Source organism: Eublepharis macularius, chromosome 7 (genome assembly GCF_028583425.1).
Source record: "Eublepharis macularius isolate TG4126 chromosome 7, MPM_Emac_v1.0, whole genome shotgun sequence".
NCBI lineage: Eukaryota > Metazoa > Chordata > Lepidosauria > Squamata > Eublepharidae > Eublepharis > Eublepharis macularius.
The window spans coordinates 95392995-95412303 of record NC_072796.1 but is presented as its reverse complement, the minus strand read 5'-3'; the positions used below and the strand labels follow the sequence as shown (position 1 = coordinate 95412303).

Below are 19309 nucleotides of genomic sequence, written 5' to 3'. Positions count from 1 at the left end.
AAACAATAAAGCATACTCACTGTTATTAATGGTACTAACAGCAGTAAGCTTCCCAAAAGAAAGAGAGGTTCTTCAAACCCCTAGACCTCTTTTTTGACTTACATTAGGATTGAATTCTCATGTAAATGTAAAGTATTCTTATGAATCTCTAAATACATAGTATACTTGATTTGCTCAAGAATAAGCAAGCTAATCATTGTGGGTAAAGTGCCATCAGGTCACTGCTGACTTATGGTTAGCCTCTCATGGGGTTTTCAAGACAACAAATGAACAGAGGTTGTTTGGCATTGCCTGCCTCTGCATAGCAACCCTGGACTTCTTTGGTGTTCTTTCAACCAAGTACTTACCAAGGCCAACCCTGCTTAGTTTCCAAGATCTGATGAGACTGGGCTAGCTTGGGCCATCCAGGTTAAGGCAGGCTAATTATTGGGTGGTGAGAAGTGCTTGGCCAAGGATGTAGATTAATACTTGTGGGGAAATCTTGCTTAAAGTCATGAAGTTGTATTAGATGTGTTCAATTTTTGCTGAGTATCAAGATATGACATATGTGAATTAAATGGGGGGGGGGAATTAAACACTATCTTAAACAGCTTCTTCCACAATCCTGAAATATCCAAAAGCAAGAGTGCACAACTATTAGCAGAGTGAAAGCAAACCTGTAGTTTCTTGTGAAAATCAAATTATGAAAATATGAGATGTATGAAAGTATTTTTGGCATTCTCTCATTTGGAATGGTTATATCACTTACATGTTCTATAAAAATATTGCTAACATGTCAGAAATATCCAAACTCATAGGTGGCCTTTTCTCTACAGCGCTTAAATTACTTGGCAGTAATTCCAGTAATATAAAATATAGATGACTGATCAAAGGCAATGTCTGTAATTTTTCCCCTATGAAATGAAAGGTGTCTGTGTAAATTGTTGCCATCAAGACATCGCTTTTCTTAGCCTCACTCTTTCTCCCTCCTTTCTTAAGGCCAGAACAGGCTTCTCTGCTAGACAGATGTGGGTCCACAAAAGGACTTTTCTACCCATTTCCACAACAAAGGGCAGAGTGAGTAGGAGGACCAAGCCTAATCTCTTCATACCTTCAGGGAAAGAACACACCTGGAAAGAAAGAAAGCCTCTACGGTATCTGGCAAGCGAACTCCTTAATCAGCAACTCCTGCTGATAAAGAGGCATTTTATTAATGTATTTAAAATATTTATATGCCTGAGCATCTTATGACCTAAGGTGGGTAACAAAGTAAAAACATTTTTATGTAACAAAAATTTAAAACAATATAAAACATTAAACCCAGTCTTAAATCACCTTCTGACACTCACTCATGGATATTCCCCCTCTGTCTAAGTCAGACTGCCCCCTGTTTCACAGCCTTATTGGAAAGCGAAGAGGGTGGGAGCTCTGTGACCTGTTCTAGGAGGCTGTTTTAGAGACCCAGGGCAGTCACTAAAAGGCTCAAGCCTTGGACAAGGGGAGTACTGAAAGTAGATCCTGCTAGAAAGAAAGAAGGTGCCACATGGAAACATTCAGGGAGATGGAGTCTCAACTGTGTGGGCCCCAAAAGAACACATTGACTAGCACAGACAGGGTAGCCAGTGGCAATCTATCCATGATAAATTGTTATGTAGGCCCCAGAAACCTAATTAAAGGATTCCATGTTTGGGCTGTTAGCAGAGTTAATCGTTTGGCATAGGAAGCATAATTATAGGTGGTTGTAAGCTCATTCTGCTGGCTGGTGTGTGTGCAGGAATGAAAATAATAAAAGCATACACTTGGTTTATATTTAGAAAAGAAATACGAGTTCTTTATTGCAGGAACTCCATACTTTGATAGAAAAGGAGGAGAGAGAGATCCTAACTACCTATCTAGTCTAAGGGTGGACATGGATGGCATCCATGCTGCTAAGATGGAGGGAGGAGGAGAGGTGTTGCCTGGAACAAAGCCAGGAAGGAGGGAGAGGGAGGAAGTCAGGAGGAGGAAATCCTGAGAATAGCAATCTGCATATTAAAGGACAGTCAGAGACAGTCAGAGCAGAGGGAGAGGGAGGAAGTCAGGAGGAGGAAATCCTGAGAATAGCAATCTGCATATTAAAGGACAGTCAGAGCAGTGAACAATAGTAAACAGTAAACAGAGTGCCCTGACCTCTCTATCTTTCTAACTCTTTGGTTTGCCCCTGTCTGAAATCTGAGAAGAGGGACAGCACTGGATCCTCCTCTTCCAACAATCCCTAGTGCCCAGCACACACAATTAATGCTGGCAATACTCTGTACTGGGAGTCTGCATAGGAGTACAAGGAGTACTCCCAGTACAAGGAAAAAGACTCTCATAAGACAACTGCACCCTTCCACCCAAGTTTGATGGACTGCATCTGCCAAGGAAGAAGTATGCCAACATTAGCATTTCTAACCAAAATATTCTTACTTTAGACTGATCTTACTTTAGACTGGTTTGAACTTCCTGCTGAAAGCATACCTTAGTGAGGTGAATCAGATTGGCTCCATCATACCTTATCCCTCCACAGACATCTTCCCTCCATTTCTTATTTCTAGGATCATGGAACTCTATCCTCCTCCTTTATTTCACATATGCATTTTAGCATAGGGAATTCTTGCTACATGATTGATACTATTATAGCTGCTTTTCTAATTATTCCCTTCCATAAGATATTTCTGATTTCACTTGACTCAGATTCTCAATATTCCTTTCAGTGTTTATGGAAGAGCTGTAACTTTGTCAGAAGATCCCCATTGTCTTTTGCATGTCTTGCTGCCCAGATTAAGTTATTTCCTAAACCGAGTATATAACCTAAACCAGCATCCTCTTTAGCACCAGAGAAGGAGAAAGAAGCTATTTGCCTTGAGGTCAGGCTATCCTGGTGCAAATTGCTAACAAATTGGAAATGGGCTACATTCACACAGACTTCTCTGCCTAATACATGTCTCCCTGATTATACATGGTACCATATGGCTGCAGCTCCACAAAAGAATGCTTTACTTGTTTAAATCTAGGGCGTGCTCAATTGCTTTGCCACGAGATCCATACCTTTGAAAGAATTTTGAGCATACCCCATTTATCTTATTCAGCACAGTTATTCATTTGCCAATGATATCCAATGTATTAAGATAAAATAGTTCTAACAAATTCTTATTAAGCATGATAGTTCATTGAAGAAGTATTATCACAACTTGTTATTATAACATACAACAGTGAAAGCAGAGCACAGGATCAGTTACTAGCCACTGAGACCACGTGTAAAGGGATGTTGAGGCCCTGTGGTAGTCTCTCTCAACATCTTGACTGGGCAGCAGTTTTCACTGCTGGGTAAGGGGAAACTATGGAGTTATTTAAGGGTAAGAAGACAATAGAGACCTGTACTATACGGGCAGCCAGCAGGCCAGCATTCTTGTAACACTAGCGCAAGGTGGTATGAGGTCATGGTTAAGAAAAGGAACAGGAAGGTAGGAGATAGTGAGAGATTTAAATAGATGTATAAAAGAATAGCTTTAGAGGTTATGTCACTAGACACTATTTGTACAAAGCAACTACAACAAAGAACGGGATTGGACTGTTATATCAAATGTAAAAAAGTTAATAGGCAATTATAGAACTACACTTTCCATTAATTAGATTTAATAACTAAAAAGAAACATCATCCATTAGTTAGGCATAAATACTATTTAATTTTAAGACCCTTGATTTTGCTAAACTGCTTCTACATATTGGGCTGGTCCCCAAAAAGTGCACTCAAAGATATACATGCAGTGTGGCAGATTTTTCCAAAAGCAGCTTGCCTGCGCTACAAGTGAAGGCACTTCTGAAATTCTGAGATATTCCAGCAGGCAAACTTTTAATGCACTGTAGAGGAGAAGTGCAGAAAATGAAATGTTTACCTGCTTCATATACATAAAGGCTTGAGTTTTGGGGAAAGGGTGGTTAGAAATTCAAGATTAAATGAATGATCATCTTTATAACAATTTACATGATGCAAAATGGTTGGCTATAGCAGAGCAGTTACATGGAAATTCTTTTGATTTCACTAATATTGCACCCAATGGCAAACTGTTTGAATACCATTCAGATGGGCTTGATCAGCCAGCTATCATCTTTGCGAACACCATCATACCTGAAGTTCAATTAAATAGTCCCTCGTTTCAAAGGCCTTCACTCTAACTCCAATTTATTGTGATGTCTAAATAATGGTGCCTGTACAAACTGGAATTTGGTTTCCCTCCACAAACTAGGATTCTATCCCTGTACTGAACCAGAAGTTACCCAGGTATACCCATTTGAATGCCACACCTAATGGCAGTTTGAACACTTCCTGGATTCAGACCAATAAGATTTTTTAAAGTACAAGCTTTTGTGAGTTAAAGCTCACTTTGTTAGATACAAAAGAAAGAAGTGAGGAAGCTTATGTGCATAACCATACAGTTTCTACCCATCTGGAATAAACCTATGCTTGGAACAGTGTGAAGGTATTTTAAGTACCTACTTATTCAGTACTGGTTTGAATGACTCATCATGATAATGCTTGTCACATGGATGGTGCAAGGGCCAACTTTTCTTTTTTGTTGTGTAAGCAAGATTTTTTGTTATAAAGGGCTGCACTAAAATGCCTCCTTGTACACAGCCACTCCTACAAGAAAGATTTATTAGACTATAGACAGGAAAGTTATACGTTATTCTGTGCAATTAACTACGTTTCAGATCCCTTTTTACAACGTGCTTCCTGAGAGAACAGCATCCACTTCACTCATCTGATATCTTTTGATAAAAGAGAACCTCTTGGAAACAGTACTGCATGACTCACTATAGCCCAGAGCTCTAGGGAAGACATTTACTATTTCTACAGCAAATTATCAAATTAAAAAGGATGTTCCTTTAAAGTGTTGCAAAATGCTTTTCACTTTTATTAAGTAATGGCTTCTTGAGTCTTGTCAACAGGGTGCAAGTCATTTGGGATTTCTGCATTCAGTTGTTTTACTGGAGGCTTTGACAGGAAGGAGAGTTTCTAGGGCTTAATGTCCATGGTCATGTCTCCAAAGCACAGCATTACACAATCTAAATTTTATTCTGAATTTAAGACTAGATTTCTAGTATACACATAACAACAGAGTTTATCAGAGCAATTCTAAGAAGAGTTACATTCTCCTAAACTTATTGAAAGCAAGTAGATTAAAGTTGTAACTATGTTCAGGATTACTCTATAAGTATCTCAAAGAAAAATCTTATCCATGATTTAGAGATTATCTGATATAGTGGCAGCTACCATATAAAGGTCTTCATTTTATCTTAAATGGCCTTCTCTATTTACTGGAATTAAATTAATGCATTTTCAGGGGTCCTTTAAAGGTTTGAAGGATTTCTCTCTTGCTTAATTGATGATTATTCAGATAAATAAATGTCATTCTTTCCAGAATACAATTCAGTACTATATTATCAGTCACAGGAGAAACACAGGTATGGAATTAATACAATAGTGTATGGTTTATTTTATGATGGCAAAGGAAGTATACATCTGTCTTTCAGATGAAGAACACCACTGCAGTCCAGTAATTAGCCGGCATATCTAGAATCTCTTCAGAGTAAATGAGAGGGAACTTAAATCAACACTGAAAAATTATTGCACTAAAAAGTATTTGCAAAATGTATCAGAATAAAGTGGTACAATGATATATCAATTTCAGCTTGTATATTTACGGTGTGGCTATTTATTGTGGGATCCCTGGTACCCACCCATAACAAATGTTTGTTTTTCCAAAGTAAAATGCTGTATTAAAAAGAACCAGTGACAGCATCAAAAATAGCATCAAAAATGCTGTTGCCCCAATGGGGGTGGGGGAGACCCCCTGATCTGGAGACAAGGTCTCTGGAGCTGGCAATGGTAGTGCATAGTTTGGAAGTCTGTGTGGCCATTTATATTTGAATAATGGCCATGAAATCTAGGACATATGTACGGTTTAATTTGAAAGCTTTCTAGCCTGGTTATGGAAGATGAACCAAAACACACTGCTTAAACTAGATTAATTTTACAAAGAATATATGTGTGTGTTATGTGTCATCACATCACCTTCAACGTATGGCTATCCTATGACTGAAAGCCCTCCAAAATATTCTGTCATTAACAGACTTGCTGAGATCTTGCAAACTGGAGGACTTGTTTTCTTCTATTGAGTCAAGCCATCTCATTTTAGGTTTTCTTCTTTTCCTACTGCCTTCCACTTTTCCTAGCATTATTGACTTTTCTAGAGAATCGTGTCTTCTCATGATGTGTTCAAAGCACAATAGCTTAAATTTTGTTACTTATTTGTCTTTTTGACTGTCCATGGTACCCGCAAAACTTTCCTCCAGCACCACATTTCCAATGAATCCATTTTCTTCCTGTCAGTTTTCTTCGTTGTCCAACTTTCACATCCATAAACAGTAGTGGGGAATACCATAGTTTGGATTACCTTGATCTTGGCTGGAAGAGGAAGAGGCTCTAGTGATCACATTGCAAATTTACAATGGCTAATAGAATACATACAGGGGATTTCAGAAGAAAATCAATATGCAGATGACACCCAACTCTATATCTTGCTATCCAGGTCCCCACAGGATGCAGTAGAAATCTTAGATCACTGCCTGACAGCCGTGATGAAATGGCTGAAAAACAACAAATTGAAATTGAACCCAGGCAAGACTGAAGTGATGCTTGCTGGGAAAGCAGAGATCTTGAAGGACATTGTACTCCCCACTTTCGATGAAGTTCGTCTGACCTTGCAGACTCAGTTAAGAGCCTAGGGGTTATACTGGATCCAACGTTATTACTAGAAAAACAAGTTAGGGCAGCGGCAAAAAATACTTACCGCAATCTAGCCTGGAAGATGGCTTCTTATCTTGACATGGCTGACCTGGCCACTTGGATCCATGCTATGGTAACATCAAGGCTTGACTATTGTAATGTTCTGCACATAGGTCTCCCATCTAAGTTAACTAGGAGGCTCCAATTAGTGCAAAATGCTGCAGCTCAACTGTTATCAGGAGCGAGCAGGAGCATGAACATCACTCCCATCCTACAGTCGCTCCATTGGCTACCCATCAGTTACCATACTCAGTTAAAGGTATTAGTTATTACATACGAAATTCTTCATGGCTTTGGTCCGGCATACCTATGGGACTGCCTCCCTCCATGACAGCTTCGTTCATCTGAACAGGGTCTCCTGCAGGTGCCAGGCTGCACACAGGTGAAGTCAGCAGCAGCCCGTACATGGCTTTCTCTGTGGTGGCCTCTATCCTGTGGAATGACCTGCCTGAGGAAGTCAGAAGAGCCCCCACTCTCCTGGCTTTTCGTAAACGATGCAAAACCAAACTATTCAAAAAGGTTTTTTACTCAAATAGGAGGGCTGTATTGTAGGAAAGTGGTCTCAGATGCTTCGCTAATGAGTTAGGGACCATAGATTTCATCACTATATTGCCCTACATATTATCTGCTGCTTTAAATATATATTCCTATGTACCACCACTGCTCCATGTTATCTAAAGATAGTCCTAGAACTGATTATGTTCTGCTTCAGTATTTTTTCTACTTTGTATTGGATTCTTGCTAATACTATGCAGGGCCGGTGCCAGAGGTTTTGGCGTCCGCGGCAGCGTGCATGTGCGCGCCCGCCACGGCCTGCATGATGACGTCACGTGCCGCAGCGGGGCTGGGCAGCGCACGGAGGACTGCCGAGTGCAGAAGCTGCGAGCTGCTGCTGGAGCAGCGCGCGGAGGCTGCTCTGTGCGCCGCCCAAGCAGCAGCTCACGGCTTCTGCGCTCGGCTGGGGCGGAGGAGCGCACAGTGGAGCTGGCGTGGCTGGCTGCAGCTGCTGCTGCAGCCAGCCAGCCCCGTCCTTCCGCCACCACCGCCACCACCGCGCACCCCAGCTGGGCGCACAAGCTGCGAGCCGCTGCTGGGGCGGTGCGCAGAGGCGCCCGGCTGGGGCGTGTGGCGGCGGCAGCGCGCCGGCCCTGTGCAGAAGCCCCGAGCTGCTGCTGGGGCGGGTGCCGTACGGAGGCTGCTTGGCGCGATGCCCCAGCAGCGGCTCGCGGCTTCTGCAACTGGCTGGGGCGTGTGGGGGCAGAGGAGCGCGCTGCAGAGCTGCCGTGGCTGGCTGCAGCTGCTGCTGCAGCCATCCAGCCAGCTCCATGCCACCACCGCCGCCGTGCGCCCCAGCTGGGCGCAGAAGCCGCGAGCCGCTGCTCGAGCGGCGCACGGAGGCTGCGCCCAGCTGAGGTGAGTGGCGGCGGCGGCGGCGGCCGCAACGGGCTGGCTGCAGCAGTAGCTCATGCCAGCTTTGCTGCGCGTGCCTCCGCCCCCAACACCCCCTCCAGCGCCCCTCCAGTGGCCGCGCGCCCGAGGCCACCGCCTACCTGGCCTCCATGGGCGCGCTGGCCCTGATACTATGTCTTTTAAACTTGTATCTATTTACCCCATGGTATTGTTTATGAAATGTCCTTGATACTGTATTGAAATGTCCTTGATACTGATTGTACTAATCACATACTGTGTAATCTGGCTTGAGTCTCAATGAAAAAGGCGGACTATAAATGACATAAATAAAATAAATAAATAAAATAAATATTGGGATATAAAAGTAAACTTTAAAACACTAAACTTTCAAATAGTGCACTATAATCACACATATTTACAGAATATTCATTATCAATAAAATTAGTCATATTTAAACAATGGAGGTACATTTGAAAATATATTGTACAGGTCTAGAGTAAATACAGAAATTATCAATAACAAATACTGTAGATTGTATTATATCAAAATATTTTTAATAGAAACCCTCTTTTAAAAAAGCTCTTATGAAATATTTTCTATTTTAGAATAAGTAAAATACTGTTCAATGTTCTGTAAAATTCCAGTTTTTTCATTGGAGTCCTCAGGTTTTTTTTCCCGAATTCAGTCTTCAGATTCTCTACTAGTGAAATCAAAAAACAAAAACTACTAGGTGGACAATTAAACATTTTTGTTAATATAATTAGACACAGGAAACCTACAGAATTTCCTTTCAGCAATTATGTCTTTGTCACAGCAAACATTAAACACTTGCAGACATTTGTCTTCTACAAGGTTAGAACAACTTCAGGACAATTGGCATATTTAACCACTAAATATATAATGAAACAGAAGGTCAATTAAGACTGCAGTTATTCCCCTTTTACCCTTATAGAGAAAGCAATTTTTTGACAAACAATGTTTTGATTAGCATATCTGCTTTTTCAAGTGTTGTTTCTGGATTTACTCAGTGGGAAAATGTGGTCAAGTAGGGAAATTCTATGCCCCATGAGTTCTTGGTTAAGCTGTGACATAAATCTCGTGTCTTATGTTGTTTGTTTCCCATGGCAAAGCTAGGATTTTAGATATAATGAGACCTAGCTGTTTCTTTCAAAAGGGGAAATTCACAGGGAGCTCACCATGAAATTGATTTTGCAGCATGGAATTCAAAACAATAGAAGTCCTTGGTTTACAGCACACATTTTTCATGCAGGCACAATTCAACAAATAGTTTTGCACACTTACATACTACTGAAACTGACAAGACTTAAGTTTCTGTTACTGTTTGCAGATGACCAACTTTAGGATCCAACATTAGCCCTGTTTATTCGCAAATGAGTTCATTAATCTTAATGGAACATTAAATAAAGGAAATCCCATTTTAAACCTTTTTTTTTTAAGGCAAAAGGTTTCAAACAAACTTCTAGGCTACAAAATGGATGGACTCTGCTAAGGATGCTGATGTTCATATACTGCAGAATATTATATAAGAATTCTGGGATTCCACTTATCTTTCATATTTCATTGTTTCTGTCTCCTTTTCATAGGTTTCTCCTCTAATCTTTCCTTCTCTCCCCAATGTAGTTAACCCACAAATTCTTTATGTTTCACTTAGAAGGCTAAGGTAAATGCAACAGCACATTATAAAGTTTCTCTCTTTAAAATTACTTTGCTTAAAATGAAAGTTTAGTTTAACGTAGTCATGTAAACACTTTGAACTGAATTTATGTCTCTCTTATGGCTCCATGAAAGGCTGCTTTTCTTTGTAAACCAAGAACTGTACAGAAAACATCTTAATCAGTCAACAATCAGCATAACATGGTTATGTTGTACTTACATTCTTATATTTATATGGATCTCAAAACTAGCACGTCATCACAAGTGTCAGATGTATCAATGACTTTTTACTCCTGTTTCACACCTAGTAATTATCTGGATGTTTTCCATATGGGGACAAGCTTGTATAAATTCCATTTGCTGCTGCAACTGCCAATACAATGCAGCAGAATGGGGTTTCACATGGCAGGTTTCCCCAAGTTTCCTAGTCCCAGTCTCCTAGCAGCAGCCATCCCACTCCACACAACACCAGGATTTTTTCTGTTTTTTAAATTGACAGTTGAATATTATTATAAAGTTACAACCAACTGTGTATCAGGGCTCTGAATCCCCAGCTCCCCCCCCTTATATCTCTTTAATGAAAGGGGCTAGAGACTTACTTCCTAAAAAAATAAAAGCTGGGACTTCAAAGATCCTGGCACACAGACAGTTACAACATTATTCAATTGCCACTATTTAAAAAAAAATCTGTATAGTGGGAACAGGGAAAATAGCCGCCATGCTGGTAGGACTGTGAAAATCTGAAATTTCCCACACAGACAGCAGCCATGCAGACTTTACTGCATTCTTATCTCAAAACTTCACAGCAAAGCAGGTTCAGGAAAGCTAGGAGAAAAGCCAAAGAAACCTTGGCAGGTGCACAAATTCATCACAGGATGCTTTCAGGAAGCAGAGGAAATAACTGCTTCAATCTTTTCTCAGCTGCAACTTCGTTGCTGGGAACCCACTTCCCAAGGGTGGGGTCCCAACTGGAACTGAGACAATGGCATACATGGAGAAGGCTCTTCAGACTTTTTCCCCAGTAACATTTTCTCAACTGTAAATTATCCTAGTGAGAACTATTTGCATTGTTGGGGAATGCACATTTACTGATGGGCCATTTGGGGTTGGAAAAATTGTATGGGAGATGAAGACTGAAGCCCCTTTTACCTGTGTGCCATTGTCCCGATCCAAATAGGGCCCCACACATTTGGGGAAATGAGTTCCTAGCAGAAAACCTGTGGCTGAAATTATTAGCAGTCAGATCCCCTGTTCATGCTGAGAAAGCAGTTTATTGATGGAATATCATAAACCCCTTTCTCCTGTGCCATAAGTCCAAGGCACTGTTTGGCCCATGGCTGAGTACATGCCAACCAGGCAAGAGCTTGGAAAATGATCAGAACATGAATCAGAGCCGGCTGACTGACTGCCCTTCCACACCCCAGAGAGATGTAGAAATAACAAGGGTTCCTGAGAAAAACCTGTCTAAGCTCATCAGCACCTTCCTTTACCTCTCCATACCCATTTACCCTAATCAAAGCTATTCAGCAAACTTGATAGCTTAGCATCTCTTCACACTCAGAGATGCTAAACTCACAGGGAGTCTTCAGCAGGCTCTCCTCCAGCCACCCTCTGAGTTTAGTGAAGATTGGGTTTTGGATGTTCGAGTTATAGACACCCAAAGTGGCTGCCCCCAGGAAAGTTCCATTAGCTGCAATAGGAGCCGCAAATGCCAACTGACTTGCATTGGCTCCATTTAGATACATTACGAACCAAAAAGTTGCAATGAAAACATGGAATGGAGTTAGAGAATCTTCCTTTGAGAATGGAAAGTGCTCTGCAGAGGCGCTGTTCCCTGTTATATCTGCACAAGCTTAGATGCTCTGCTCTGCTCTGGGCCTAGGGTTGCCAGCCTCCTGGTGGTGGCTTGAGATCTCCCTGAACTGACCTCCAGGCCACAGAGATGAGTTCATCTGGAGAAAGCAGCTGGTTTGGAAGGAGATCTCTAGGGCATTATACCCTGCTGAGGTTCCTCCCCTCCCCAAACCCTGCCTTCTTTAGGCTTCACCCCCAAATTCTTTAGGAATTTCACAACCCGAGCTGGCAACCCTATCTGGGCCTGGAATGAAAGACCCCAAAGTGGAATGACAGTCCCTAAACTGCTCTGAAGCTGGAATGTCAGCCATCAGAGTGGAATGACGGTCTCTAGGAACACATCAAAAGGAGTAGGTAAAAGTCGGATCAAGATTATTTTAAACAGATCCTCATGAACTCATATTATTTTTATTTTGAAACAAAACACAAAGGCCGTCATATTATAGATGATGTCCAAGTCTACAGGCAGCACTGAAACAATCACACACACACCGATCCATGGAGCTGCCATGGTGCAAAAATATGCTTCAAAAGCACAGATCTCATGGATCCTCTTGATTTTTACCTGGGGCCACTCAAAATCTACCACACATTCCTATATCATGTCTATTGCCACAAATTGCACCCCAAAACCCATGCACTCACTGCCTCGTTGCACCACCACAGTGCAAAAACATCCTTCAAAACCACGGCTCCTCATGGTCTAGTGGAAAGGAATTCCCAAAGGGGGGGGTTCAGATCCTCCTGGAACAAACCCAGCTATGGACAATGAGTCCCTCTGCTGGGATGCAGCCAGGGGGTGGCAGGCACTGGTGGACTGAGGACAGGAGGACTCACAGGGAAGGTGGTTAAAATTCCCCTTGTGGGTGGGGTGCATTCACACTTGGCAAGAACAGAAGGTGGTCCAGAGCCCTGACTCACCCAGGCACCTTCGCAGCCGGGACAAGTGCTCTAAATAATAATGATACTGTTAATAAGTATAATGTATTTAATAGTATTCTGTGAGTCCTCATAGGCTTAGTCCCTGAGCCTGGCTGAGGAACAGAAGCAGCCAGACTCTCAAGCAAAAGCTTCAAATACCTCCCTCTGAGACTGAAAAATCCACCCTGCAGTTTCTCCTGTCTTACTGCTTGCTGGAAACTGAAACCACTTGCCTGAGAGGTGGGGGGAATTTACTCCTGCTCTCATAGAGAAGAACAGGAGCTCTCTGTTTGACAGCCAGAGAAAGTCTGCGGACGTACCCTCCATTACCTAGGGAATTGATTGATCACTGCCAAGAAGTCTGGATTCATGGACTGCCAGATCGATGGACCGCCAAAAAAGTTGTTGTGTCCGTGAAAAATGTGCATCCCATGACCCGCCTGTTCATGAACGCTGAACCAGGCTAGTCTTGTCAAATTTTTGTCCGTTTTTGGTCCATGCCCACCTCTAGTCACAATCCTTTTGCCTTTTTGATGGCCAAAAAGACCCCTTCATTCTTCTTTTGTCAACAGGAGACTATAACCCACCAAACAAATCATTGTATGGCTACAGATTTTATCTCAGGGGAAGAAAACTGAAAATATCTTTATGCTAGCTGTATGAGATCTGGACCAAACTTCTGTTCCTTCTTCCTCACTGGCATTTAGTCTAGGTGTGGCCAGACTTTGAATTTTTGATGCAAGCTGAAGAGCAAGAGCCAAAGGGCTTTTAGCCCTTGGCTTGTAGCCAATGATTCACAGCTTGAGAGCTGACCCAATAGATCCAGCACCATCTCAGGAGCTGGAACTGTGCTTTTTGTGTGGAGGGGATTGCATAAATTATATTTTTCTATTTGTTCTAAGTTTTCTGTGAGAAGACAGAATGTAATTTGTACATAGCAAAAGCTACCATCCACAAACAAGACAAATCTCTTTACATCCTTGGAACATCTGGAGAAAAATATGACTTTGTAAATCAACCAAAGGCAAAAAGACCCTTAAAAACTCACCAAGTGGGCCTTGGAAATATTCAAGAAGGGATGGATGTTAAGAGCATCTGAAAGGCAACTAAAGGGGGAAAGGGAAGGGGACAGAAGAAATCAACCTACTCAGCCATTTGAGAACTTACAGAATCCTGGGGGTGAAATTTAAGGGAACTGGGCTAGATTCCAAATTGCCTGCCAACTTGTGATAATAATAATAATGAAGAAGTCTAAGACTGACCTTCTGTGCTCCATTTTCACATTGGCGTATTTTAACATACGGCCAATTCTCACAATTAAGAACTCTCAAGTTACACTACCAGAGACCCCCTTCTCAGATGGGTGCTATCTGCTCTGACTCCATCTTAGCTAAATTCATTTTGGTAGCCGTTTTAGGAGCTAGCAATGTCATATTTTGGAGAAGATAAGGCCAATGCTCTCCTCAAGCTATATTAACAAGTGGTCGAAAGACTGACTCAATGATGGATCATTTGTACCCATTGCCACAGGTGCTTGCACCCACTTATATCTATCTACGTAATTTCACCAGCAAAGACAAGACTTTGTGAGTACAAAATCTAGGTAACCTTTCACACTCGTACTTTACAGCATATCCGTATCCGTTTCGCATCCCATGTCTGCAAAGGTTTCACACTTGCAAGCTAGTCATGGGACACAGTGCCGCTATTAGTCCGCGGTATCCCTGATTTTTCCCCCTGCGGACATACCACAATTTTAATTTTGAAGCTGCTGCCAACTCGCAACTGACCCAATTAATGCCAGTGTGAACACTTTTGTCCCCTTTTTGCTTCTCTTCCCCCCTTCTCCTTTTCCTCGGGAGCTGATTGGGCAGTGCGGATCTGACCACATCCACTCTCCTCAGCTCCCTGACCACTTTATCCACCCAATTTTTAATGTTTCAGTGTTTAGAGGCAGTGCCGCAAAGCATCCCCAGCCTGCCCAGCTGGCTGGCAGCAGGGAGCCAGGCACCGGCCTGGCCTGGCCTGAGTGGGAAAACCAGAGCACAGAGCAGGAGGGAGGTGGGCAGGGCTGGGGTCATGGGGTGCAAGTGTGCTCTGTGCCCTGGTGCCGCCATCGAAGCAATGGCCCCTGAAGAACTCGGGCTTGGCTTAGAGGACAGTGGGGGGAGGGCCGCAACTGTGCAGCGCACAAGGTGCTCGGTGTGAGGTCTGGGGCTGAACTGACTTTAGTTTTTGCTCAGCTGCCTCTTGCTCTTGCCTAATCTTGGCAAGTTTGTGAACCGGGGATTATCGGTGGCCTAGAGTGAAGGAAGATGGAAGGTTGGGAATGAGCAAGGGGCACAAGGGACTCTCCCTCCAGCAAGGCCTCCACTCAGCCTCTCCTCTCTTCTGGCTCCCATCCTTGTGCCCTCCCTCTTCTCCTGCATCCTGCTGCCGTGGCTTCCTCTTAAGGTTCCTCATCACATTTGAGCTGTTTGCTTCTCTACACTGCCCTCTCTTTTTCCTTTAGCTGATTAGTCTGTGTGGATCTAATAAAACCCACTCTCTCCAGCACCCTGGCCACTTTTTCTGTATTTTTTTTTTGTATTTCTAAAGGACAGTAATGTTTCAGCATTGTGCATCTTTTGTTATCAATGGATAGGAAGCAACGCTCTTACATTACTGCTGTTTAGGAAAAAGGTGCCACGGGAAATCACCACCAGTAGATATGCTTTCTGGCTCTGCAAAGAACCACTTCTGTTCATTTGACCATTGGACACATTTCCGTTTTGATTTTTAATGCTCAATATAAATGATAATGATGGCCTTAAAAAATGGTGTTCAAACAAGCATGGGGAGTCTACATTTTCTCCAAAAAGATCATCACATCCCACCCATTCAGGGTTCACGTGATCGCATGAGACCAATGGTGGCAGGAAAATTTGCTGGGCAAGGACAATCAGTGCTCAACACTCCTAGACACTATTTTCAAATGTGAAAAGTTAGGGTGCAAAAATGGCCACACAGAGATGCAGTATTGATGTGCATAGGGAGGGGTGGGGTTTCAAGTGGTAACATCACAACATTACAATGCATGCACAAACTTTAAAAAAAAAAGGTGACATGAATTACAAAGCCACAAAGCCCACAACAAAACCAGGGCTTCGAAGCAAGTGTGAAACAAAATGTAGAATGCCAATTCGGAACTTTTTGGATAGTGTGAAACACACGGGTGCCGATCTGTATCTGTTGCGATCATGGCAACTCCTTAGAAGTGGTGCATTAACCCGTGAGAGTGAAAGGTACCCTAATTACTCTCAAGCAGCCAGGTGGGTGTGATTACTTTTGCTGACTCCTATCGATCTGCCACAAGCATGGGTGAAGCCTCCATGCTGCCAGCCCCTTTTGTCCACTCTGCCTCAATGCAATCACCTTTTGTTATCTTTCTGAGAGCCCCCCCCCTTTCTCCCTTCCCCCCTGTGGGTTTTTCTGACTCAAAGTCAGAAAACACACAGCTTCTCATCTTGGACTCAACCTGAATTCCTGGACATAACAATTATTTATTTGATTTTGTTTGTGTGTGCATGCACTCCTATAACAATCACTGTTCTGCCAGCCAAAGGAAGGTAGTCTAATCTCCTCTGCTAGCCTTGAGGCTGCTCACTCCACTCTTTTGAGACCAGCCAAGCTTTTCCTTGGAACTGTCAGAAGCTCTGCCACAGGCTCTCTACTCTCAGTCAGAGCAGGCAATGTACTCTACCCAGCTCAGCAGACAGTGGATACATAAACTCCTTCTTTGTTCACACCTTTCCTCTGAAAACTCTCCTTTTCCCTTCTTTAAATCCTTCTCATTCACTCCTCCCTGTGACTATTCCCAGGTGCAGAATCCCCACTTAACCAGAAGTTTGGTTCCTTTTAGTTGGTCTTTCTCTCCTCTCATGTAACTCCATATGCTTGTCCCTCTGAACACAATAGTACTGTTCTTATGTTTGAGCACCTTTTCAATCTTTGTACCCCTATATTTCCCTCAATAAATTCTAGCCATTGCTTTGGAAAAGACTTGGTCATTTTGTGACTACTGGTAGCCTATTAGGCACTTTGAGTTTGCTTGCCCTATCCAGGTAAAAGACCCCTAAATCTCATATTCTGCTCCCTGTACTGGCAAGTATGTCAGTTTTCCAAGCTAGCCAGACTGTGGAAGTGAGAAAAAGGTTCCCCCTTGACACTGAACTTAATTCCCCCAAATTAGTTGCAGTTCTGGGTAAGTGTCTCAAACCCAAGTTAGAGTCCATCCTTGTCTAAGGATACATATGAAGGGAGACACATGTGGTAATAATTATGTTATGTATTTAGCTTATGTTTATGTGTTTCTTTCTTTTTTATGTGTTTCTTTCTTTTACTGACTAAAAGAAAACCAATAGTAGTGTCTTTCACTGATTTCTTCAAAAGCTACCTTAGGTAGCTTTTCTGACATCTGCATGTCAGGGATGTAAAGCTACTTTTTGATTTACATTTTCAGTTTTAAATCTTAAAAGTGGTAAAGATTCCTCTAACAATGACTATAACACATTATGATTGTACGAGCATAGCTATAAGTCCATTTGGAGTACACAGACATGTTATTCAATTAGTATCTCCAACCAGGCAACCTTTCAAAAAGTGGCAACCTCAAATTAAAGTAGATAAATTATAAAAGGAGGGTGGCACATGCCAAATTTGGGCTTCATCTTGCTGCTGGTTGCTTTTGTTTACCTGTAGCCAACCTCCTCTGAAAGAAGTACAAAAGAACAGCCGGCAGCAACAGTAAAAGGATATAACATGGTGGAATTTAAAAATATATATTCTTGCTCATCTGTGTTCTGCACCACTTATAAAAGATAAAATAGCTGGCTAGCTAAACCTTCTTTCTCAAGAAGGAGTTTTTGTTTAAAGAAAATCCAAGGACTTGTACTTAATGTTGCCTTCTCAGTTGATTTGGCTGCCTTATTCCCTGGCTCTCATTCCGCAGATGAAAAAATAGCTCTCAGCTGCTAAAGCCAGAAAAGATTTCATATTGATTAGATTTCTTCCAAAGGGATATGATTGTGAAGTGTTACAAGGTAACTCAATGAAATCCCCAAGGATACAAGCAGCCAAATCTCCATTTATATAGGTGCATATAGGCTGGTTCTAAAGACATAAATAGCTTAATGTATTGTCGAAGGCTTTCACGGCCGGAGAACGATGGTTGTTGTGGGTTTTCCGGGCTGTATTGCCGTGGTCTTGGCATTGTAGTTCCTGACGTTTCGCCAGCAGCTGTGGCTGGCATCTTCAGAGGTGTAGCACCAAAAGACAGAGATCTCTCAGTGTGAGATCAGACACTGAGAGATCTCTGTCTTTTGGTGCTACACCTCTGAAGATGCCAGCCACAGCTGCTGGCGAAACGTCAGGAACTACAATGCCAAGACCACGGCAATACAGCCCGGAAAACCCACAACAACCATAAATAGCTTAGATCACCTCTTTTCTCAAGACTTCTTGTCACAGAAATTCAGATAACTAATCAAATTCAAAGGCAGAACAAATGAAAATGGTTCCAAACTGTGAAGTAAAGCTTATCAGTACATGAAACAATTTGGTACATTTTAGGGTGAATAATGTAATGAGCAAAGATAACTTCAAAAATGCTGCTCCTACTCCAAAGTAGATCAAGTGGTAGTCTAAAGAAAGTGTATAAAAACTTTCTAAGCTAAAGGGGGAAATACTCTGGCTCCCAAAGGCTGCCTTCAGTTCAGCTGTAAGCTTCTCCTTTTGAATGTTATCATCTTAACAACCATGTGAAAGTATGACCAGTGTCATATCCTAATCTACATACAAAACAGCACGAATTCTTTCTACTTGGGTATCTCGGTTTCATAATGCTAAACCATACCAATGGCCTTCTGTCCATAATCTGTGAGTGCTAATTTAAGTTACAAAAGATGAAAGTGCAAGTCATGGATACAAACAAGAATTTTGGAAAAGTACAACTCTTCAATTTAAACATAAGATGGGAAAACATCTTCACTTTTTCCTTAGGTATCCCATTGGATATTCTATAAATCATTTTGCAGTACCAATTTTTTCCTTAGGGAAGCATAATATTGATTTGAAACTTTCAAAATAAGCAACTACTTAAAATCCTCATTGCCTACTATTTACCTGGCACACCTGGCACAGATGTTCAACGTGACCTTGGCTTGTGGTTCAGCAGTATGCATACTTCGAGTCTGGTTAAATTTGCTCCCAGAAGAAATGACACCGGTTACCCCTTCCATTCTTAAATCATCAAGATCCTCTAAAAAAAATAAAAAGCAAACATCCCACTAAGCAAATATTAGCACGGTCCAAGTATTTGAGAAGTACAAGCAGTAAAATTGCTAAAGAATTTGAAAAGCAAAAAAAAAACCCTTGCAAGAACAAATACATTTTTATGTAGCATACAATAATGAATATGTAAACTAATCTTTGGACACAGTTCCATTCTTTTATACAGGCTATGTCCATGTTCATTACAGTGGAGAATGAGTACCCCAATATTTGGATTTCTCTAAGGGTTATCTTAAAGGGTTTGGGCCAAGGGCCTGGATCCTATGGATA

General features: G+C 42.0%; 1 protein-coding gene across 1 annotated transcript in view; it reads right to left on the bottom strand.

Moving 5' to 3' along the window:
* C7H8orf34 (chromosome 7 C8orf34 homolog) overlaps positions 1-19309 on the bottom strand; it is a 151207-nt gene that overhangs the window by 66495 nt on the left and 65403 nt on the right. Inside the window, exon 8 of the mRNA XM_054985159.1 lies at positions 18872-19007. Coding sequence (XP_054841134.1) covers positions 18872-19007 — 136 coding nt within the window. The remainder of the gene's footprint in view (positions 1-18871; positions 19008-19309) is intronic.